Below are 25,119 nucleotides of genomic sequence, written 5' to 3'. Positions count from 1 at the left end.
GAGGCCAAATGCTAACAACATCTTCTGTCGTTTTGCATGACTGAGGGCAGGTACGCATCAACTCATCTAAGCTCAGGTAAGAACATATCTCAGTATGGAAAAACAGTGGCCTATTCCTTTGAAGACAAATCTTTTACATTTAGCAATTTATACCAGTGGTTCCCAAAGTGAGGGTCCTAAGATGATTACAAAAAAGACAAATAAATATAAAAACACTGACATTATATACAATTCTCAAAATAGCATAGATTTGTGATTATATACGAAGTTAATATGTAAATATTATAATAAAGACCAATAACGTAAAGGTACTATACCTGATTGTACAAAGAAACAGGGTCACTCAAATTTCAAATTGCTATTTTCTGGTCCAAACTCGTGTCAAACTTTCCTAATGCATTTACAACATCAAAATTCGTCACAGGGACTGAGTTTAAACCAGGTTTCACAACTTTCAGGGAGTAAAATTGTCACTTCACTGTAAAATATGCCTACTAGCCTGACATGTTATGACTGTTTAAAAGGCTTTAAAACCAGTGTTTTTTGGATAAATGTCTGCTTTTACCTAAAGGACAAAGCAAATTTTATTCCAATAACAGAAAATAAAAAAATCAAGGATAGCTTCTTATGACATAAAAATTGCCATTGGCTAATTGTGGCAACAAACTCGTAGGCTAATGATTAAATTATTAAAATGTTGCCACAATTTAAATAGGTTTAAATGTAGTTATTTCGAAGTTAAATGCTAAGTTCCACCTCGAAGACATTTTGGATATCTTGTTTATTTAAGAAACTTGAAAACTATGTGGAAAAAAAAAGAAAAGAAAAGAAACCTTCTACTGAAACTGTTGACGTTGCAGTACCTCCTCCCGTCGCCAGAGCGCGCGCGTCTTGTTTACGCCACCGTCGTCACTTCCGGCACCAAAACAAAATGGAAGGCGGCAAAGCGGCAGATCCGGCGGCTCCAACGGAATAAACAACACACAAAACAAAACACGCAAACACGGGTCTTTTAATCCCGACATTTCTCTGCGATTAAACCCAGATATAACGAAGACTCGGATGAAAAACTCCGAGGCTTAACCGGAACTTTTCTGCGGAGTTTGGCCGATGTGGAAATGGCCTCGAAAAGTGAGCAGCTCCTGATCGTTGTGTCCATATTAGAAGGTGAGCGCATTTAAAAGGATTTCATTAAAGTAAACTTAATCGTAAAGCTAGTCTGTAACTTCTAGCTTGCGGAGAGCTGAGTTTAAAGGGTCTGCTCCAGGTTGAATCATTGTTTTATTTGTCAAAGAAGCGTTTAATTACTTTAAACACTTGCCTCAAAGTCCTTTCCGTGTTGTTCTGTTGCACTTTAATGTCAGCAGCAGCTCGTGACAGGAGCGACTTTCTGTCGGCTCAGAGGGGATGGGAGGACTTTTCGTGTTTTTTAGTAAAATACTGACAGAAATAAGTGTTTGTTGATGTTGTTGGCAATTAAAAAGTTTGGAAAAAATGAGCTACACAATGGATACATCATAATTTGAATACATTGCTTAACCCCTTTAACTCCCACCTGAACCGAGCCCATTTTCTCCAGTTTGGCTTTACCCCAATCCAAAAACTTCTGGAAAAAAGGTGTGAAAATAGCGACAGAACTGAGACGAAAACAATGATGAAGATGTGACAAAAAAGTGCCAAAAAATGACAAAAAAGACAAAAAAAGACAAAAAAAACGACAAAAAATGTGACAAAAAAATGACAAAAAATGATTAAAAAAATGATTTAAAAAATGACAAAAAAATGAGTTGAATACCCCAAAAAAAGGATGGGAAAAGATCCATTTAGATGAGCTTTGTAGATCTTAGCTCGAGGTGTTACACTGGCCTACAGGATTTGGGTAAAGCTGAACTGGAGAAAATGCTCTCGGTTCAGGCGGGAGTTAAGAGGTGAAAAAGTGCTTGGATTAAGACAGTTGATGCCGTTTTCAGTAGAGTTGGACTGGCTTGAAATAAAAGAGACAATGACGACATATTATCACTAAACACCACGGGATTAACAGCAATAATAAACCAATGGAGACTTTAACCTCTTAGCCCCCACCTGAACCGAGCACATTTTCTCCAGTTTGGCTTTACCCCAATCCAAAAGCTTCTGGAAAAAAGGTGTGGAAATAGCGACAGAACTGAGATGAAAACAATGAAGATGTGACAAAAAAGTGAGAAAATTTTGACAAAAAAGTGCCAAAAAATGACAAAAAAGACAAAAAAAATGACAAAAAAAGAAAAAAAATGTGACAAAAAATGACAAAAAAATGATTAAAAAAGAAAAAAAATGTGTCAAAAAATGACAAAAAAATTATTAAAAAAATGACAAAAAAAATGAGTTGAATACCCCAAAAAAAGGATGGGAAAAGATCCATTTAGATGAGTTTTGTAGATCTTAGCTCGAGGCGTTACACTGGCCTACAGGATTTGGGTAAAGCTGAACTGGAGAAAATGCTCTCGGTTCAGGCGGGAGTTAAGAGGTTAAAAAGTGCTTGGATTAAGACAGTTGATGCCGTTTTCAGTAGAGTTGGACTGGCTTGAAATAAAGAGACGATGACGACATATTATCACTAAACACCACGGGATTAACAGCAATAATAAACCAATGGAGACTTTAACCTCTTCGCCCCCGCCAGAACCGAGCGCATTTTCTCCAGTTTGCCATGACCCAAAAATAGTGACGAAAACGCAACACAAGAAGGGGCCGAAAACGCAACGAAAAAGTGGGAAAAACATGTGACCATGAGAATAACGCTTCAAAATGTGACAAACCCCAAAAAAGCATTACACTTTTGCATTTCAGTCAAGAAGCTTTTAGATTTGAGTAAAGCTGAACTGGAGAAAATGTGCTCGGTTATGGTGGGGGTTAAGAGGTTAATGTGAACAATCACTTTTATTTATTTATTTATTGAAAATCTTGCAAACAAAGACAAGAAATGAACATGAGAATGCCAGGGGATGCACACAGAGCACAAATGACAGTGATGGGGGAAAAATAGATATATGGAATAGATACAGGGAAACAGGGAAAACTAGAGATGAAAAGTTACATTTGTGGATGTAGAATGTGCACAATATAATAATGAAGTTGATGATGTGAACAATAACTCGTATTTTAAAGAGGGGGTATTATGCTTTTTTCAGTCACATAGCACCAGTCTATATCTCACTACAATGATGACAAACCTTCTGTTGGTCTGTAAATGCAGTAAATTAGAATAACTGCCTTGTATAAAATGTCTCTCACAAAATGGCTGTAGTGAATGTCTTGAAATAGGCCTCTGTCTCTTTAAGAACCTCTGACCCTTTCCGACACGCCCCCTCCACACGCTGTCTGTGGCATCAGTGGGGAGGGGGTTCTGCTGAGGAGCAGTGGTTGGTTACTCGGCTGGTGACGAAAGCTCGGAGGCGTCTCCAGGAGGTGGGGGCGTTCCTAGGAGGACTCAGGCAAACCTATCCCTAAAATGGCCGCCATCAGAGTTTTTACAGATTACTCAAAAATACGTGAATGTGCCAAGGCAACACTTCAGGCATGTTTTTAATGAGGGAATGACATAATAACATGATGGAAAGCTTGAAAAAGTCCATTTTGCATAATACCCCCCCTTTAAGTGTTTTAAGTGTGACGTCACTCACAATAATAAGCTTCTTCCTGGTCCAAACTGTTGACAGTTTCATCGATAAACTCAACAAAAAACACGACTTTATCTGAATCTCCTGCTGAAATAACTACATAACTGTTTTACTCCTAATGAGAATAATATATCTCACCATTTATCCAGGAAATATGAAGATATGCTTATATTTAAAATAAACCCTTGTGTATGAAAAAAATAAATTGATGTAGGCACGGTAGCACAGCGGTTAGCGAGCTCCACAGCTAGAAGGTCCCGGGTTTGATTCCCACCTGGACGGGGCCTTTCTGTGTGGAGATTGCATGTTCTCCCCGTGTTTGTGTAGGTTTACTCTGGTTTCCCCTACCAATGAAAACATGTACAATAGGTGAATCCTCCAGCCAGGCTCCACATCTGGAGATGGGTCCCCTTACGGGGGTCGCCCCAGCTGCATCGAAGGATGGGTCAAATGCAGAGGACAAAGTTCCCGACTGGGATTAGTGAAGTAAACAAACAAACAAACATAGTTAATGTCAGAAAAGACTTAGTAAATGTAAATGAAGTAAAAGTGTGATCAGAGGTTTATAAAGAGCCTGGAGTCGGCTCTACAGATCAATCAGATCAATCACATTATAGTGAATCGGGCTAACAGGACGCATTGCTGTTCTGTTTTCTGGTTCCAGACAACAAATAATTTACTATTGGAAAAAGTATCGTTCAGGATTGGTATCGACAGTCAAGTATTGTTAAAGCACCGGTATCCGAAAAAGCGTCAACTTATCTTCTTCCTATTGTATCGTCTTGTTTACATACGGCATGTTCCTTTTTTGCACTTATGATTTAATTATATTTTGTCAATCTTGTACTTTCTGTGTCATTGCATGAAATGAATGAATGAAAAATAAATGTAAAGAACCCGGTCCTACTCCCACAGCAGAGACAGGACCAAACCGGCCCCTTAAAGATTGACTGTCCTTGTTTCCCGTTGCTGCAGGTCGTCACTTCCCCAAGAGCTCTCGCCTCAGTCTGATGGTTCAGGCCAGTTTCGACGGAGAGTCGCTGTGCACCGACCCCGTGGAGCACCGCGAGCAGCCGCTGTTCAGCACCGAGCTGGCCTGGGAGCTGAACCGCAGGACGCTGCACCAGCACAGGTCCAGTATTGATAGTGTTGTTTTGGAATGCATGGGTGATGGTTTAACATGCGCAGAGCAGTTCTGTAAGAGGAGGGATTTCACACAACTTCCCGGAGACCTTTGGCAAATGATTAGATCGTCCTTCCGAAGCAGACTGACAGGAGATAGAAAGTGTCTGGTCTGTGTTTTGCAGGTTGCAGCGGACGCCCATTAAGCTGCAGTGCTTCGCCGTGGACTCGCTCAGTAACAAGAGGGAGAACGTGGGCTACATCGTCCTGGACCTGAGATCAGTGCAGGAGGTGAAGCAGGTGAGGCGCACAGGTTATTTCACCAGACAAGTGAGGAATCATGACCCAAATGTGGCCCAAATGTGGCCCTCAGATCCCATTTGGTCGCCCCAGGCTTCTAGTTGAATCAGCACACATCGCCAGAGATTATATTTTGTACTGCAAGTTTCACAATGCACATAAATATAACCTCAAAAAGAGAGTTTTAACGGTGAGACAGTAAATGACGGCAGAGAAGAACCCAGCAACTTTCTGACGATCTCTGCTTATCTACAAAGGCCGTGTGTTGTGTTTTTGTGTTTTTGCGCATGTAGTTTTCTTCCACTACAACAAAGTTTCCCCAAGTCTGATCCTCTCTTCGCTTCTCCCACTCAGAGCAGAGACAAACATGGTGGAGCTGAGGCACCATTAACTCCGCCTCTTTCCCCTTCAGTCTCCATGGAGACGGTTGCCAATCACGGCAGAGCTCGAGGCATGAAGGAGAAAACCAAAACACTTTTGAAAACCCCATGGCTTTTTAAGAAGTTTAACTTTTGAGAGTAGACAAGGAATATTTAAAACAGAAATAATAATTTTGAATGAGCCTAATTGTAGGCTGTATTATGAATCTAAATATTAATGAGCAGAACTCTGGGCAGTTTTCTTCATAATGAAAGATCAGGAGACAGTCACTTTATTGACATTTCTTTTCATTGCTTTTTCGTCACATTTTTGTCACTTTTTCATCTCATTTTGCCACTTTTCTGATATTCTTTGGTTGCTTTTTGTTGCATTATTGTTACGCTTTGGCATTTTTTGTCACATTTTTGTTGCTCTTTTGTTGCGTTTTAATCACCGTTTTCGCCCAAATTTCAATTATGTTCAAGAAGCTTTTTGATAAAAAACAAACTGGAGATAATGTGCTCAGTTCAGGTGGGGGTTAAGAGGTTAAACTGACATTCCAAGCACCTCCATGTATAATTTTGCTGTTGTCTGAATGTGGTGACAATAACATTCATTCTAATGTTACTGTTGAATACTGTGGTGTCTCCAGGAGCCGCGCTGGTTCCCGCTCCTCAGCAGTAAATACACCAAGCAGAAGCCGGCGCTGCTGCTCGCTCTGCAGCTGGAGACGGACTCCAAACCCTCGGAGTCCAGAGCCACGGAGCCCGACGCCTTCAGGGCCAAGAAGGCTCCTCCCAGGACGGGTCAGTAACGGGCCTGTTCATTCACCACTGTGTCACCGCAAAAAATAGGGGGAAAATATCAGGAAAACAAGAAAAAATGGACAAAAATAAATGAAACAAAACTGGAAAAATTGGGAAATAGAAGAAAAAAAGTTCTAATGAAACACTCAGGGCGTTCAAATGACCAGAGTTTGAGGTTGACTGCCTTCAAGTTTTGGATTCAGAAAAGCTGTATTGGTGCTCTGTTGAATGCTTCTCCTCTGTAGCGCCCCCTGCCCTGGAGCTGCTCCCTGACCGCCTGCAGCCCGTGTTGGTGTCTGACAAAGGCTTCCACCAGCTCGGCCCCGAGGATCTGTGCTCCGAGATGTTCGTCCTCTCCGTCACTGTGGCCTTCGCAACGAAACTCCAGCAGGTCAGGCTCAACCTCTAACTGGAGACACTCACGTCCACTCTTCAGATTCTGGCACAGTTTGATCATATAAACCTCATGAACGGCCCAATCTTCACAACTAGGGGATTAAATATTGCAAAAAATTTCCCCCCGTATATTATTTGGGACATTGTAAATTCAAGGGCAATTGTCAAAAGGCATTTTTCTCTCATTGTTGTTACCAAATCTCCAAACTCCTTATTTTTTCACCAGGACTGTTCATTATCAAATTCTTGCCTGATTTATTGAGCTTTGAACCCAAAAAACCTTAGAATTTTTGCTTATTTCTTTCTCTGATGATCCAAAATCCCTCCCTGGGCTAATCTTTGAAACTAATATGTCACAAACTGAAACCAAATAATCCTGTCGCTCCCTCTCAGCTGATCCCATGTGACCAGAAGCTGGCGGAGGAGGGGTCGGACTTCTTCTTCTACTACTCGCTGCTGGGGAACGACATCACGAGCGAGCCCTTCCACAGCCTCCTCACTCCCGTCTTCGAGCCGGAGCGCGCCTCTGTGCGCATCCGCAGCAACAAGCAGGTCCTTCAGCGCTACCTGAGCCACGAGAACAGTCTGCAGGTGAGATTAACGATACTGAGGAGAGAACAGTCTGCAGGTGAGATTAACGATACTGAGGAGAGAACAGTCTGCAGGTGAGATTAACGATACTGAGGAGAGAACAGTCTGCAGGTGAGATTAACGATACTGAGGTGAGAACAGTCTGCAGGTGAGATTAACGATACTGAGGAGAGAACAGTCTGCAGGTGAGATTAACTATACTGAGGAGAGAACAGTCTGCAGGTGAGATTAACGATACTGAGGAGAGAACAGTCTGCAGGTGAGATTAACTATACTGAGGAGAGAACAGCCTGCAGGTGAGATTAACGATACTGAGGAGAGAACAGTCTGCAGGTGAGATTAACGATACTGAGGAGAGAACAGTCTGCAGGTGAGATTAACGATACTGAGGAGAGAACAGTCTGCAGGTGAGATTAACGATACTGAGGAGAGAACAGTCTGCAGGTGAGATTAACGATACTGAGGAGAGAACAGTCTGCAGGTGAGATTAACTATACTGAGGAGAGAACAGTCTGCAGGTGAGATTAACGATACTGAGGAGAGAACAGTCTGCAGGTGAGATTAACTATACTGAGGAGAGAACAGCCTGCAGGTGAGATTAACGATACTGAGGAGAGAACAGCCTGCAGGTGAGATTAACGATACTGAGGAGAGAACAGTCTGCAGGTGAGATTAACTATACTGAGGAGAGAACAGTCTGCAGTGAGATTAACGATACTGAGGAGAGAACAGTCTGCAGGTGAGATTAACTATACTGAGGAGAGAACAGTCTGCAGGTGAGATTAACTATACTGAGGAGAGAACAGTCTGCAGGTGAGATTAACGATACTGAGGAGAGAACAGTCTGCAGGTGAGATTAACGATACTGAGGAGAGAACAGTCTGCAGGTGAGATTAACTATACTGAGGAGAGAACAGTCTGCAGGTGAGATTAACTATACTGAGGAGAGAACAGCCTGCAGGTGAGATTAACGATACTGAGGAGAGAACAGTCTGCAGGTGAGATTAACGATACTGAGGAGAGAACAGTCTGCAGGTGAGATTAACTATACTGAGGAGAGAACAGTCTGCAGTGAGATTAACGATACTGAGGATAGAACAGTCTGCAGGTGAGATTAACTATACTGAGGAGAGAACAGTCTGCAGGTGAGATTAACTATACTGAGGAGAGAACAGTCTGCAGTGAGATTAACGATACTGAGGAGAGAACAGTCTGCAGGTGAGATTAACTATACTGAGGAGAGAACAGTCTGCAGGTGAGATTAACGATACTGAGGAGAGAACAGTCTGCAGGTGAGATTAACTATACTGAGGAGAGAACAGTCTGCAGTGAGATTAACGATACTGAGGAGAGAACAGTCTGCAGGTGAGATTAACGATACTGAGGAGAGAACAGTCTGCAGGTGAGATTAACGATACTGAGGAGAGAACAGTCTGCAGTGAGATTAACGATACTGAGGAGAGAACAGTCTGCAGGTGAGATTAACTATACTGAGGTGAGAACAGTCTGCAGGTGAGATTAACTATACTGAGGAGAGAACAGTCTGCAGTGAGATTAACGATACTGAGGAGAGAACAGTCTGCAGGTGAGATTAACTATACTGAGGAGAGAACAGTCTGCAGGTGAGATTAACGATACTGAGGAGAGAACAGTCTGCAGGTGAGATTAACTATATTGAGGAGAGAACAGCCTGCAGGTGAGATTAACTATACTGAGGAGAGAACAGTCTGCAGGCGAGATTAACGATACTGAGGAGAGAACAGTCTGCAGGTGAGATTAACGATACTGAGGAGAGAACAGTCTGCAGTGAGATTAACGATACTGAGGAGAGAACAGTCTGCAGGTGAGATTAACTATATTGAGGAGAGAACAGCCTGCAGGTGAGATTAACTATACTGAGGAGAGAACAGTCTGCAGGTGAGATTAACGATACTGAGGAGAGAACAGTCTGCAGGCGAGATTAACGATACTGAGGAGAGAACAGTCTGCAGGTGAGATTAACGATACTGAGGAGAGAACAGTCTGCAGTGAGATTAACGATACTGAGGAGAGAACAGTCTGCAGGTGAGATTAACTATACTGAGGTGAGAACAGTCTGCAGGTGAGATTAACTATACTGAGGAGAGAACAGTCTGCAGTGAGATTAACGATACTGAGGAGAGAACAGTCTGCAGGTGAGATTAACTATACTGAGGAGAGAACAGTCTGCAGGTGAGATTAACGATACTGAGGAGAGAACAGTCTGCAGGTGAGATTAACTATATTGAGGAGAGAACAGCCTGCAGGTGAGATTAACGATACTGAGGAGAGAACAGCCTGCAGGTGAGATTAACGATACTGAGGAGAGAACAGTCTGCAGGTGAGATTAACGATACTGAGGAGAGAACAGTCTGCAGTGAGATTAACGATACTGAGGAGAGAACAGTCTGCAGGTGAGATTAACTATACTGAGGTGAGAACAGTCTGCAGGTGAGATTAACTATACTGAGGAGAGAACAGTCTGCAGTGAGATTAACGATACTGAGGAGAGAACAGTCTGCAGGTGAGATTAACTATACTGAGGAGAGAACAGTCTGCAGGTGAGATTAACGATACTGAGGAGAGAACAGTCTGCAGGTGAGATTAACTATATTGAGGAGAGAACAGCCTGCAGGTGAGATTAACTATACTGAGGAGAGAACAGTCTGTAGGTGAGATTAACGATACTGAGGTCAGAACAGTCTGCAGGTGAGATTAACGATACTGAGGTCAGAACAGTCTGCAGGTGAGATTAACTATACTGAGGAGAGAACAGTCTGCAGGTGAGATTAACGATACTGAGGAGAGAACAGTCTGCAGGTGAGATTAACTATACTGAGGTGAGAACAGTCTGCAGGTGAGCTTAACTATACTGAGGTGAGAACAGTCTGCAGGTGAGATTAACGATACTGAGGAGAGAACAGTCTGCAGTGAGATTAACGATACTGAGGTGAGAACAGTCTGCAGGTGAGATTAACTATACTGAGGAGAGAACAGTCTGCAGGTGAGATTAACTATACTGAGGTGAGAACAGTCTGCAGGTGAGCTTAACTATACTGAGGAGAGAACAGTCTGCAGGTGAGATTAACGATACTGAGGAGAGAACAGTCTGCAGTGAGATTAACGATACTGAGGTGAGAACAGTCTGCAGGTGAGATTAACGATACTGAGGAGAGAACAGTCTGCAGGTGAGATTAACTATACTGAGGTGAGAACAGTCTGCAGGTGAGCTTAACTATACTGAGGAGAGAACAGTCTGCAGGTGAGATTAACGATACTGAGGAGAGAACAGTCTGCAGGTGAGATTAACGATACTGAGGTGAGAACAGTCTGCAGGTGAGATTAACGATACTGAGGAGAGAACAGTCTGCAGGTGAGATTAACTATACTGAGGAGAGAACAGTCTGCAGGTGAGATTAACGATACTGAGGAGAGAACAGTCTGCAGGTGAGATTAACGATACTGAGGAGAGAACAGTCTGCAGGTGAGATTAACGATACTGAGGTGAGAACAGTCTGCAGGTGAGATTAACGATACTGAGGAGAGAACAGTCTGCAGGTGAGATTAACTATACTGAGGTGAGAACAGTCTGCAGGTGAGCTTAACTATACTGAGGAGAGAACAGTCTGCAGGTGAGATTAACGATACTGAGGAGAGAACAGTCTGCAGGTGAGATTAACTATACTGAGGAGAGAGCAGTCTGCAGGTGAGATTAACGATACTGAGGTGAGAACAGTCTGCAGGTGAGATTAACTATACTGAGGAGAGAACAGTCTGCAGGTGAGATTAACGATACTGAGGAGAGAACAGTCTGCAGGTGAGATTAACGATACTGAGGAGAGAACAGTCTGCAGGTGAGATTAACGATACTGAGGAGAGAACAGTCTGCAGGTGAGATTAACAATACTGAGGTGAGAACAGTCTGCAGGTGAGATTCTCTGTCCCATGTTTGACCATCGGTTATTGTTGCAGATCCACCTGTGCTGCGGCAGCCTGTCTCTGGGCAGTGCAGACGTCTCTCTCGCCCCGCTCTGTGCTCCATCTTTGGATCTGGACTCTAAAGCAGCCACAGTGGAGGGAGCCTTCGTCCTTAAGCCTCCCAAAAAGCAGAGGTCTCCGGGAGGCTCTGAGCATCCGACAGTGGGCGTGGCTGTAACGCTGCGGAGAGAGGACTCACCTGCGCAGGTACCACCCACTCTTAAACATGAGGGCAGGAAGCGGGAGTGAGTCCGGGCACTGTAGAGCCAGACTCTTTTTGGGTCGTGTCACGGGCTGAATATATATCGTAAACAATTAACGATATACAGTATATTGCACAAATCTGGCCTTTGTTGAAGAGTACCTAGAAGAAGCCATTTTAGTCTCATCTCACCAAAGCACCTTCTTCCACATGTTTGCCTGTATCCCCCATGTGGCTTCAGGCAAACAGCAAACAGGGCGTCTTCTAGCCACTCTTCCATAAAGGCCAGATTTGTGCAGTGTACGACTTATAGTTGTTCTGTGGACAGTTTCCCCCACCTGAGCTGTAGCTCTCTGCAGTTCATCCAGGGTCATCATAGGCTTCTTGGTAACAGCTGTGGTCAGTGCTGTCCTTGTTCAGGCAGTGAGTTTAGGAGGACGGCCGGGTCTTGGTCGGTTTCCATTCCTGGATGGTGTATTTAACTGTACTTCTAGAGATGTTCAAAGCTTTGGAAATCTTTTTATAACCTAACCCAGCTTTATACTTCTCAGTAACTTTATCCTGGACCTGTCTGGTGTGTTCTTGGACTTCTTGATGCTTCTGCTCCACAATAGTCTCTGAACAGACCTCTGAGACCATCACAGAGCAGCTGTATTTGAACTGACATTAGATTGCACACAGGTCAACTCTATCTAGTCACTGGGTCAACATGTGATCATTCAGAAATCTTCATTCAACCTCCTGAAGGCAATTGTTTGCACTAAAATGAAAGGGGGACTGTACTTATGCACATCCCACTTTTCAGATTTTTATTTATAAAATAAATGTCAAAATCATGTATGCATTTCTTTTCACTTCACATGAAAGAAGTGAAAGAAGTGTGTCACTTAGTGTGTGTCTTTCATATAAAATTTCACTTAAATATTTTTATGTTTATGGTCCATGGCAAACTGTCGAACAGTTAAAGGGGAGCCAATACTTATGCAACCCGCTGTATATGCAGGCCAAAGGGGACATAATGTTAGTAGGACTAATCAAAAGCTTGATTTGCTCTTCACTTCTCATGGATCTTTAATCAGACATTTAGACGAGTTTCATTCACACTAACTTAGAGACCTGATTTTCTTCATTTAATTACATTTGAGCCCTTCTTTGGTCCTGATTTGGTTTCTTGTTTTGACAGTTTGTTGTGAAAACTAATTTGAATGTCTCAGACTCTGTGCTCTTCTTTGTCCAGACGACTGAGCCAAAAGAAGCAGCCTCCTCTGTCCCTGAAGCTCCGGTCGTGCCTTTAGTCCCTGCGGCGGTGGAGCTCCCTTCTGGCGGCGACCGCGGCCCCTCGTCCCCGCTCCTGTCTCCCATCCCCAGATCTCACCCTGGTCCGGTCGTTCACACGGAGAGCGAGGCGGACAGTCTGATGGAGGAGCTGCAGCACAAAGGTACATCTCCCCACCGCCTCCCTATCTGTGTTTGTGTACAATCACTCAGTCAGGCACAGGGCTGGGTACCGTAGGTTTTAATGCTGTTGGCCCAGGGACAGGATTAAAAAAAGTGACTTGTTTCAGCTCAAATAAATGTTGTTGTGCGGGGAGAACTCGGAGAAAGAGGAATCTGGGATAAGTCACATAGTTTGGGCGAGTTCTGTGCTGAGTGCGTTGGAAACTTTGGACCATGACTGTGGAGTCTAAAGCGCATTATGGTTGATCCCGGCGTTTGTGTCTCTGCAGCCGCCCCCAACCCGCCCACAGACTCGGACGTCTCCTCAGTCTCTGTATCGGCTCCCAAAGTGTCCATCCCTCCATCGGCCCATCACTACAGCTTCTCCCTGGACCTGCAGAGCGTGGGGAGCCTGCGCCTCAGCCAGGCCCTCTCTGCTACGCTCAGGTAACGCTGAACTATCACCAGACGTGGGAGACTCGTGTTGCAATTTTTGGGACTTGAGACTTACTTGACCAAAGCTCTAAAAATACTTCACTTGACTTAGGACTTGCTGTTTGTGACTTGTTACTTAACTTGGACTTGAGGCCAATGACTCGCTGTTACTTTATAATTATTATTTATTTGAGAGAAACTTTCGAAAGATCAGGATTCATTGCGTAAAAGCGGCGCATCTATGTTTACATTAGAATTAGCCTCATGCTTTTTCAGCTTCCCGACGGAGCGTGTCTAATTAAAAAAAAAGTTTCCTACAGTGAGTGAAGAGGTGACGATTCATAGACATTTATTAGGACAGGAACAAGTTTGAAACAATGAACTGAAGCTATGACGCAGACTGGCAGCCTCCCGAACAATGATGCATAAGAGCTGGATTAATGACAGAAATCTTGGGGGCTTTCGGTTTTTTAAATTACTGCATTTAGAGGTTGTTTTCCACAGCCACACAGAGCCCAGTGACGGCGGGACTGAAGGCTGCGCGGAACCTACTTTGAGCAGGGGCGTATCCGAGTATACAGGGGCTGGGGCATTACAGGGGAACTGACAGAAAAACTGCCTGAAACTAACAATAATAAAAAATATTATTTTATATTTATCTTTAAGACTGCAGGGAAAAGAAACTCATGTTTATAAGACTAGGCCCCCGGGCCCCCTTCTTTAAAATGCTGTCCCAGTAATAGACTGGAGCATTCAAAATATATATTTAAAGTTTGTGGCGATTTAAATATAAATAAAATATTGCTAATTAAACTTTTTTTCCCAAATCCATTAGCTTTTAAAAAGTTTCATTTTAGCCTAAATTAAAGAAATCGCTAAATCTTAAGAAAGCGCTTTATATTTTCAAGTAGATTAAAAACATTTTGAAAAGAAGAATTAGGCTTAACGCTGACATTCGCGACTTAAGGGTCACTTGCCGGCGAAAGAAAGACTTGACTTGACAAAAGCTATGATTTGACTTGACCCCATGACCTACTGACTTGGACTTGTTTGGGACTTGGAAGTTCATGACTTGGACTTGACTCGAGACTTGCATTAGTGACTTACTCCCAGCTCTGACTCTGTCCACTCTCACAGATCAGTGATGTACTTGTGGTGTGTTTTCGTCAGGTACCAGTACGTGTTTTTTGGCTCGGCGGCTCCAGTGATGACGAACCCGGCGGTGGAGCTGCACAGACACTCGGAGATAAAGCTGCCTCAGTCCTACTGCGCGTTCGACTTCGCCGCGCTGCCGCAACAGCTGCACCACACCTTCCACAGGTAACACTAAACACTAAAAAGACTCTCTTCATCGGATCTGTTCATCCCTGTGACCCTCGGCTGCTGTGGGCGCCGCGAGACAGGTGCTAAAACATTAGGTGAAAGTATTGATTTTTCACGCAGTGGTGGAAGTGGAGATTTTTATCTATTTTCCTCCCTTTACGTCTTAGTTTTCATGTCAGATATAAAAATGATGATGTTTATTTTATGATGTTTTGTCTGCGAGGTGGGGGCGACCCGGAAGTAGCTGCTGCGCCGCGTAGAAAGTCCGTCTTTCCCGCGGGTTTTCATTCATAAATATTGACAGATTTGACATCCACGTGTCCTGCTAAGGGGCCCCGTGATGACGCTTTCACCCAAATATGGTATTTTTCCTCCTACGAGACGCTGGAGCAGAAGAGTCGAAGAACGGGCCGAGCATGCGCACTCGCTACAAAACTTCAGGGCTGGTTTTCTCTGAATGAGAGAAGCCGCACTCGGGCAGAGCCTGAGCCCTTATAGAAGCTCCCACAGACTCCAAACTTTACAGTCTGAGACCTAACCATATTTTGAAGGTTTTTTCAGAGGGATTTTTTAATATCTAATTCCTAGCGTGATTTATTCAACTTTGAAACCAAAAAAACAGGCGGAATTTGAGTTTTTACAGATTTTTTCACTGATGATTAGTTTATTGAAAAACTAAACAAAATATCCAAAATCCCCTCTGAAATAATCTTAGTTACTAATATGTCCATAAAATAAAACCATAACATTTAATCTGGCTCAATTCATTATTTTGATTTCGTTGCCCAAAATAAAGGCAATTTTGGCCACTTTAATGCTCAAAATGCCTTATTTTTATGTGAAAACATAAAATGACAGAAAAAGTGCAATACATTTTTTTCTCATATTTATATCTGTAATGTTCAGCAAAAGTCTCAAATTGATATCTCTACATTTATTTTTTATCCCTATTCACCTGCAGTGTCTCGCCTTAAATCAGTACTAAGTAACTCTTGCCCCTAGAGGCCATAAGCGCAACTGCAGGTGTAGTAGCAAGTTGCGATTTTTTAAATTTATTAATTGTCTTGGAGAGTAAATACTACGCTGACAGGAAAGGCGAAGGGAGAGAGGGATATTGTACATCCAATTATACACTGGAAATTATTATTTTTGGCTGTAAATACTGTTTAAAGTGACGCTAGAAGTCTTAGCTTTCAAATGAGTCATTACAGTGGCCAATAGGCTGTAAGCTCCAGTCGAGAAGCTTTTAGGTTTGGGTAAAGGTGAACTGGAGAGAATGCACTCAGTTAAGGTGCATTCTCTCCAGTTCAAAAGTTGCTTATTTTACACAGAAATCCTCCGAGCTGCTGCCGCCAACCCGCTGTAAAGAGCTTTAGAAAACGAAGCTTAAACCACACCAGTCTGGTTTCAAATGAAAGTTTCTAAAACAGGAATCGAAAAATAAAAGTCTTCCCTCTTTAGATCCAAGTGTTGATGTTGGTCCAGGGAAGTAAAGGAAGTGACTTGGTTGTTTCAGCAAAAAAAAAAAAAAGATACATTTTCTCATTATTTCCCGCTATTTTTTAGCCCAATTTTTTCCCCAATTTTTTCTCTTTTCAACAATTTTTTCCCTAATTTTTGCTCATTTTTATTACAAACATTTTTCTATTTCCCGTTTTATTTTTTACTCAACTTTCCCTTCTTTTTCTTGCCACAATTTCTCCCAATTCCCCAAAATTACTCCCCATTTTTGGCACATTTCTTGACATTGGAGAAGTAAATGTGCAGATCTTTCACACATTATTGTTCTGTTTTCCGGATCTAGATGACAAATATTTTGTATCGGTATCAGAAACCGAGTATCGTTAAAGTACTGATATGGAAGAAAATGTACCCGTACCCACTTTCAGCGAGTCCCGAGCGCAGCAGGGAGGAAGTGCTAACCCTACACCCGTGTCTCCTCAGGGTGCCATTGTTGGTGGAGCTGTGGCACCGCCCCCTCAGCTCACGGGACGAGCTGATTGGCCGAGCCTCGCTGCAGCTGTCTCACCTGCTCCGGTCGCCCAGGGTCAAAGTCCAGAGGTCGTCTGGGGAGCAGAGCTGGAGGCAGACTCTTCAGGAGAGGGTGCCGTTCGTCCGGGTCGACGGGTGAGAGGGAAACCCACGTGTGTGAGCCGTGAATCGACTGTTTTCCGGAGTTTGCTGATGTGAATGTTTGGTGCTGTCAGGCCGTCGGAGACTGTGGCGGAGCTGAGCTTCACGGCGGCGCTGGACGACCTCGGTCTGGTCAAGGCCACGGAGGTCATCGTGTCCGAGTCCACTCCGGTGAGACTTGATGTACTTTCAGATCAATGTCTCTCTTTACAATGTTTATCTGAGGTTTTGTCGCCTTGAGCCGTCGTTTTCCAGGAGGAGACTCCAACATCCCTGGTCTCTCCCACGCTTATTCATTCACAAATACTGACCTGTTTGGTATCCACGTGTTGCACGAAAGGCTGTGACTGAGATGACGCTGTAATCCAAATATGGGCATGTCCTTTGTGGGAGACAGCAGCGGCTAAAGACGGGAGAAATATACACAGGGCGCATGTGCAGACAAAGGGACTAAACTTTAGAGCCGTTTTCATTCCACTCTTTAACTCTGCACTTTAGTCGCTCCACTCAACTACATTTGGAAGATTTTTAATATTAATATTCAATTCCTGCCTGATTAATTGAGCTTTGAACTCCAAAAACAAGGATAAATAATATGAATATTTACAGATTTTTTCATTGATAACTTGTACGTTAGTGAAACCTCAACCATTTCCATAAGTTGCGTTCACGTGACATCACAACATTGTAGAGAGCTTATAGTTTAGAATTCTGAAAATTCCATGATGGTGAACTGTAGAAGTTTTTGGTTAATATCTCAGTCATTACTGGGAGAATCCACATGGAACAAAAACAGTTTGAGTTCATTGTCTCCTCTGTCCGCACATATAAACTACTGTCCAAGTATTTTCTCAGAAAGGTGTCTAAAAGCGGAGACAATACTCAAAAACATGATGTTGTCCAGTAGAAAGGACTTTCACCCATGAAAATAATAAGTCCGGTTTGTGAATCAAATCACTGACAAATACTGATGAGGAAAAATATTTGTCAATTTTCGTTTTGGAGATTTCTCTCTCAGAGTTGTGTTGGCCCTGCTCTCCACCTGACATTATGACATCATCATTCTAAAACGTGACCAAACCTATAGATACAGACGGCATCTCGTCATAGAAGGGGGCGTGGCTTTGCCGAAGGGGAAAATAGAATCTTTAGAGAAACACAATTTTCCCTCTTTTTAGCCATTTTCTGGTGGAATATGAACTTATTTATCACACACAAATAAAGTCAAGTGTAAATCGGGTCCATATGGATATTTTTTCACAGCAGATTGTTCAGTAGAAGTGAAAAAACGGCAGTTGTAGCTAGCGCTAGCTAACCGTTAGCATTAGCCCGATGCTAACATGTAGCATCAAGTTAGCATTCTCCGTTATTCATGTATTTATGGGCTGTTGAACCACTTTGCTCCTCCCCATGTCTTTGTATCATTATTTAGTATAAACTATATTCATATTTCAGCGTTTGTTACAGTAGTTTTTAAATAATTAGAGAAAATTTACATTTTTTCAAAATTGTTTTCCCCCTTAACTGTTTTCAAAAATGACCATATTGGCGATTCCAGAGATGCCGTCTGTATCTATTGGTGCAAAACACGACAATATGTAGCTTTTTGTTTTGAAAGCTCTTAGGGCCTTGCTCCTCCTTATTTGCCAGACCGTTTGTCTGTTCAAAACACTGACAGTGACAGGCTGTTCAAGTGGACGTTTGCTGTGAAATGGACTTTCTTGAGGTTTAAACCATGTTTTAACGTTGTTCCTGTCAAAGACCGACAACATTCACAGTTGAGTTAATCCTCGGACAAAGCTGATTACACTCACCTCACTGTTCAAACCCCAAAACTAAAGCCCATTTTCCAACATTACGGACTCTGAGCCGGTCTCGAAGTGTGTTGGTCACTGGAGCTGCTCACACGCAGCTTTTTTGAAGAAAGTTAATCCCAAAGCTGCCAGCAGGAGGAGCTGTTTCTCCTGCTTTTCATTATTACGGTTTAATTCTTACACAGACATGTTTTCAAGAGACATAAATATCAAAGCTGAGGCTCCAAAATAAGGTTTTTAAGAGTATTTTTAAGCTCCATATGCAAGACATGTCCACTGTTAGGTCAACAAACCAGCTCCTGCTGAAGTCCCCACACTCAGCCACGAACACTGGGGTGATCCGGCCTCCTCAGACTCTGGGACAAGCTCCCCCGACGGGACTGAGCCGGCTCAAAACCTGCTGACTGGCATTTAATACATTTTTATTCTTGTTCACTTGTTGTTTTGATTTACTGTAAATCACATTGGTCACCCTGAGTGTTGTAAAGGGCTTCATTAACAAATGTTGATTATTCACAAACTAAACAAGATGCCAAATAGGCCATTTTTATCCATAAAAATACTGGTTCTTTGGATGAAAACACACACAAAAACTCACAAATATCACAGTATTGTTATATCATATTCTCACAGGATTCCTTTTTTTCTTTTTTTTTTTAATTGTCTGTAGAATGAGGATCCGTCGCTGGTCCAGCCTCCAGCAGCCCCCTCCGTGCCCCCCTCTGCTCCTGCCCCTCTCCCGGTGCCCCCCAGAGACACCGCTGAGTACCGCGCGGCCCTGGAGCTGGAGCTGTGGAAGGAGGAGCAGGAGGACCTCTTCGACCACCAGGTAACACTGCCCTCCTGTGGGGCCCGAGCGGTACTGCGAGTCCAACCTTCTCTCCGTCTGATGCGTCTCGGGCTGGACACCGTGCTTTTGTTCTCCACACCAGTGCCTTAATGATACTGATAACTAAGTAATACTTTAACACCTGTACTCAAATATGTGTCGTCTAGAACAAGAAAACAATAATGGGAGGAAGATCTGCACATTTACAATATCGGGTCCATCTCCTACGTCAAAAATGTGTGAAAAATGGGTGATCATGTGGGGGAAAATAGGGAAATATTAGTGATAAAAAAATTAACAAAATTAAGGAAAAAAATGTTTAAAAAAAAGGCTAAAAAAATCATTTATTTGAGCGGAACTGTCCTTGGACCAACAGCAACAAAACTTGGATTTTTTTGGGTTCCTGCTTTTTTTTAATATCAATAGAACCTAAACCTTTTCTTTCGATCCCAGACCGGTTTGGTTTAACGGTGCCTCAGCTGCGTCAGAGGCTGGATAATAACTGGCATTAAACCAACCCCGATCCTGTCTCTCTTTACTCCAGCTGCAGCAGAAGGAGCAGAGCCACATGCAGGCCCTGGCCCAGGAGTGGAGGAGGAGAGACCAGGAGAGGGAGGCGCTGCTCAGCAAGAAGGTGATAAACCTGTGATAGACTTGAGATGATCGCGTGATAATCGTGTGATAAACCTGTGATAGACGTGTGATAGACGTGTGATTGTAGCTGTGACTGAAGCGTGTGGTCTGTGAGTGCAGGAGCTGGAGTACAGCGCGCTGGAGGAGCAGCTTCAGAAAACTCTGTCTGACCTGGAGAAGAGAGAGAAGCGTCTGGCGGAGGCGGAGCTCCAGGTCTGTGGTCGAGTCGCTGAAAGAATGACGTTACCGCTCTGGTCCTGGGTTCAACTCCCACACTAGAATGTATCACCGCAGGCCGCTCCTACTGTCTGTCTAAAGCAGGGGTTAAAGTTCTCAGAAGTGCGCTGATGTAGTGAGGGTCTTAAGGCGTGTTTGGGTTTGTTTCATGCTAAACCTGACCAGGCCTGATAAGCAATGCTTAAACGGATGAACAGCATCAATACTTTGAATGACATGAAGAAAGATACGACTGCTGTTTTTTTGTTGCACTTTCATGATGTGTTTAGGTGATTACAGTCAGATTGAGGATTGTACTTGTTTGAAACACGTCAAACTCACTCCTGGTGAGCTCAAAACCCAGCGTGGCCATTGCATCAAACAGTTTGCCCTGGTCTAAAGCAAGAGCTCAAATGCAAAGGACTTTCCCGAACACTTTTCTAGTTTCTCTCTCTGTTAAAACCCCTGACTGTGTTTCAGACGGAGCGCTTACAGACGGAGCTCAGGGCAGAACACGCTCTGACACAGAGAGAGCTGAAGGACGCCACACACAGACTGCAGCTGGACTCTGACCACCGTGTGGCGCTGGAGAGGGACAAGGCGGCACTGCTGGAGGAGGAGAGGGCCCGACTGCTACAGCAGGTGAGGAGGAGGAGGAGGAGGAGAGGGCCCGACTGCTACAGCAGGTGAGGAGGAGGAGGAGGAGGAGAGGGCCCGACTGCTACAGCAGGTGAGGAGGAGGAGGAGGAGGAGGAGGAGGAGGAGGAGGAGGAGGAGAGGGCCCGACTGCTACAGCAGGCGAGAGGAGGAGGAGGAGGAGGAGGAGGAGGAGGAGGAGAGGGCCCGACTGCTACAGCAGGCGAGAGGAGGAGGAGGAGGAGGAGGAGGAGGAGGAGGAGGAGAGGGCCCGACTGCTACAGCAGGCGAGAGGAGGAGGAGGAGGAGGAGGAGGAGGAGGAGAGGGCCCGACTGCTACAGCAGGCGAGAGGAGGAGGAGGAGGAGGAGGAGGAGGAGGAGAGGGCCCGACTGCTACAGCAGGTGAGGAGGAGGAGGAGGAGGGGGAGGGGGAGGAGAGGGCCCGACTGCTACAGCAGGTGAGGAAGAGGAGGAGGAGGGGGAGGGGGAGGAGAGGGCCCGACTGCTACAGCAGGTGAGGAAGAGGAGGAGGAGGAGGAGGAGGAGGGGGAGGGGGAGGGGGAGGAGGAGGGGCAGGGGGAGGAGGAGGGGCAGGGGGAGGAGAGGGCCCGACTGCTACAGCAGGTGAGGAAGAGGAGGAGGAGGCTAAAAGCTTCCTGGAAAAGCAGTCAAAATAGCGTCGAAAATGAGACCTAAACAAAGATGAAAAAGAAGCAAAATCGTGACTAAAGCATTGACAAAGTGCTGACAAGGCGGTAACAGTGGGAAACAGAACAATGTTATAGACGATCTTCCTGTGCTTTTGTGTGGTCTCAGATCTCAGACGGAGACATGAGGTACAAGGCTCTGGAGAAAGAGTTCATGATCTACAGAGAACAGCAGAACCTCAGGCCGGAGTTCAGACTGCAGTCAGACATCAACCTGCTCACGCTGGAGAAGGTACAGCACAACTTTAAAGGATCTATATCATGCTATTTTAGACATTCCAAAGTGAAGTACATGTATGTATATGATATATTGTACCTCTACCATTATGGAGCACTCATTTTTGGGATAAAAAAGTGTTTTCTGGAGGTATTTTTCGAACCCGGAAGACACAACGCTTTGATTCAGTTAACTCCGCCCCCTCTCTCCGCACATACAACTTTACCGTAATATAAATAAACAGCAATAAGTGAAGTTACTTCATGATGCAGTTATAAGGAGTTGACATCATAAATGGGTAACACACAAGCTAATACACACGCTAACCCACAAGCTAGCACGCGTTTTGATAAACTCACCGCTCTGGTCCATCGCTGTTGACATTTTGGGACATCAGAGACAGTCACAGAAAAACACTATTTTGGTGAAAGTCGCCTCTTCTTTAGGAAGGTTGAATAAAGTCCTCGTAGCCAAACGCGCTTCTTTTTCTCCGTGACATTATCGTTAGGTAAGAGTAAAGAACAGGTGTGTCCAGAGTAGGTTAGAAAGAGCTCCATCTTCACAGCTGCAGCGCAAACATGACGTCTGTTCAGACGCTCGGGGGGGGGGGGGGGTGTTTTGGCCTCAGCTGACCTGGAAGCACCTCGGGCACATCCTTTTTTTTTTTCCTCTTTTTTTTCTCTTTGTTTCTCTCTTACAACAGAAATAATGAAAAAGCTGTTTTACAAATTAAAATCAGGCTGTAAGACATTACATTACAGACGTCGAGCACTTCCGTTCCGCTGTTACGACACAACTGAACACTCAGTCGTTCACCAGGAGAGGGAGGAGCAGCTGCTCAGAGAGCAGGATTCAGGAGGATTACTGAGAGCTGCGTGAATGAAGCCACAAACCACTCTGGGGGTGTTTTTGATAAGGAAATAACAACATGGTTAAAAGCTGATATAGGACCTTTAATCTCACACCAAACTCTCCTTCATTCACAAACACTGATGTGTTTAGTGTCCACGTGTAGCACGAAAGGCTGTGACTGAGATCACGATGTAAATATAGGCATTTCTTTCGCGGGAGACCGTTTGGAAAAGTAAAAAAAAAATTGACCATCTTTTAAAATTTTGAATATTTTTTTTTTCATTTTTTAAAACTTTGAAACATTTTGGGAAAATAAACTAAATCACGCTGCATGTTTCCTCTCCATTGTGTGAAAAGATGAGCCTCTGTGTTCCAGGTGGAGCTGGAGCGGAAGCTGGAGTCCACCACTAAGTCCAAGCTGCACTATAAGCAGCAGTGGGGCCGCGCCCTAAAGGAGCTGGCCCGGTTCAAACAGGTGACCTTTAACAGAGAATCCTCCAGGCTCTGGAGCTTTGTGATTGGCTAATTATCTTCATAAACAGTGTTGCCACAGATTACTTGAAAAAGTGCTGTCTAAGGCCCCGCTCAGCCGTGACTCTGGTTTGTTTCCAGAAGGAGCAGGAGAACGCCATGGTTCGTCTGAAGAAGCAGCAGCAGGAGCTGGAGGCTCTGAGGCTCAAGTATCTGTCATCAGAGGAGAGACAGGAGCTGCAGGAGATCAGGAACCAGCTCAACAGGTCGTCCTCTGCCCCGCCTCTGCTCCTTAAGCCCCGCCTCTGCTCCTTAAGCCCCGCCTCTGCTCCTTAAGCCCCGCCTCTGCTCCTTAAGCCCCGCCTCTGCTCCTTAAGCCCCGCCTCTGCTCCTCAAGCCCCGCCTCTGCTCCTTAAGCCCCGCCTCTGCTCCTTAAGCCCCGCCTCTGCTCCTTAAGCCCCGCCTCTGCTCCTTAAGCCCCGCCTCTGCTCCTTAAGCCCCGCCTCTGCTCCTTAAGCCCCGCCTCTGCTCCTTAAGCCCCGCCTCTGCTCCTCAAGCCCCGCCTCTGCTCCTTAAGCCCCGCCTCTGCTCCTTAAGCCCCGCCTCTGCTCCTTAAGCCCCGCCTCTGCTCCTTAAGCCCCGCCTCTGCTCCTTAAGCCCCGCCTCTGCTCCTCAAGCCCCGCCTCTGCTCCTTAAGCCCCGCCTCTGCTCCTTAAGCCCCGCCTCTGCTCCTTAAGCCCCGCCTCTGCTCCTTAAGCCCCGCCTCTGCTCCTCAAGCCCCGCCTCTGCTCCTTAAGCCCCGCCTCTGCTCCTTAAGCCCCGCCTCTGCTCCTTAAGCCCCGCCTCTGCTCCTTAAGCCCCCCCTCTGCTCCTTAAGCCCCGCCTCTGCTCCTTAAACCCCGCCTCTGCTCCTTAAGCCCCGCCTCTGCTCCTTAAGCCCCGCCTCTGCTCCTTAAGCCCCGCCTCTGCTCCTGAAGCCCCGCCTCTGCTCCTTAAGCCCCCCCTCTGCTCCTTAAGCCCCCCCTCTGCTCCTTAAGCCCCCCCTCTGCTCCTTAAACCCCGCCTCTGCTCCTTAAGCCCCGCCTCTGCTCCTTAAGCCCCCCCTCTGCTCCTTAAGCCCCGCCTCTGCTCCTTAAGCCCCCCCTCTGCTCCTTAAGCCCCGCCTCTGCTCCTTAAGCCCCGCCTCTGCTCCTCAAGCCCCCCCTCTGCTCCTTAAGCCCCGCCTCTGCTCCTTAAGCCCCGCCTCTGCTCCTTAAGCCCCGCCTCTGCTCCTTAAGCCCCGCCTCTGCTCCTTAAGCCCCGCCTCTTCTCCTTAAGCCCCGCCTCTGCTCCTTAAGCCCCGCCTCTTCTCCTTAAAGTGGATCTGACACATTAGACACATTTTTGCTAAAACATAGTTAAGACAATCATATTTATGATTTTGCTAAAAAATTTCTCCAGTTTTTTTGAGTTTGCCCATTTTTCTGATGTTTATAGTTTCACTTCCTGGTTGAACACCAACAGGAAGTGACATAGGTGAAGGCAAACATTTTTTAAACTGTTATGTCAATGAGAAATGAGTCAAACTGCTTTGGAACTTTACCTTTATGTCCCTCCCTGTCAGTAGCTTCAAAAATAAAAAAAATGGAATGAATTTTCTTCATAAAAGCCGCTGCTTCATTGAAATAAAATGATAATTATGCGACTGATGTTCTTCTAAATAAGCATTAAGACCCGTCATATGCCCTTTTCCTTCTCCAGGTTGAAGGACGACGGGTTAGGTCCCTCCCCTTCTGCTCCAGACCCCGCCCCTCCGGCTGACGAGACCGACCACCTGATGGACCACATGACGGACCACATGACAGACCACCTGACGCGGCTGCTGGAGGAGAGAGACACTCTGCTGAGGACCGGAGTCTACACCCACGACGACCGCATCATCTCCGAGCTCAACCGGCAGATCCAGGGCGCCATGGCGACGGCGCGCTGACCAATCACAGGGCG

At 45.0% G+C, this 25,119-nt stretch overlaps 1 protein-coding gene across 1 annotated transcript; it reads left to right on the top strand.

The window, feature by feature from the left end:
- Window positions 1-938: 938 nt before the first annotated feature.
- cep120 (centrosomal protein 120) lies at window positions 939-25,119 on the top strand. The gene is made up of 20 exons (XM_079567294.1): window positions 939-1,167; window positions 4,635-4,791; window positions 4,967-5,081; window positions 6,094-6,247; window positions 6,493-6,638; window positions 7,037-7,234; window positions 11,225-11,437; window positions 12,670-12,871; window positions 13,160-13,316; window positions 14,475-14,624; window positions 16,572-16,754; window positions 16,835-16,931; window positions 19,245-19,403; window positions 19,948-20,037; window positions 20,157-20,249; window positions 20,733-20,894; window positions 21,706-21,828; window positions 23,042-23,140; window positions 23,278-23,402; window positions 24,877-25,119. The coding sequence occupies exons 1-20, from the start codon at window positions 1,119-1,121 to the stop codon at window positions 25,103-25,105; spliced, it is 2,901 nt and encodes a 966-aa protein (XP_079423420.1). The 5' UTR covers window positions 939-1,118; the 3' UTR covers window positions 25,106-25,119.

Source organism: Gobius niger (assembly GCF_951799975.1).
Source record: "Gobius niger genome assembly, chromosome: 1".
Classification (NCBI taxonomy): domain Eukaryota; kingdom Metazoa; phylum Chordata; class Actinopteri; order Gobiiformes; family Gobiidae; genus Gobius; species Gobius niger.
This window is presented reverse-complemented; position numbering and strand designations above follow the sequence as displayed.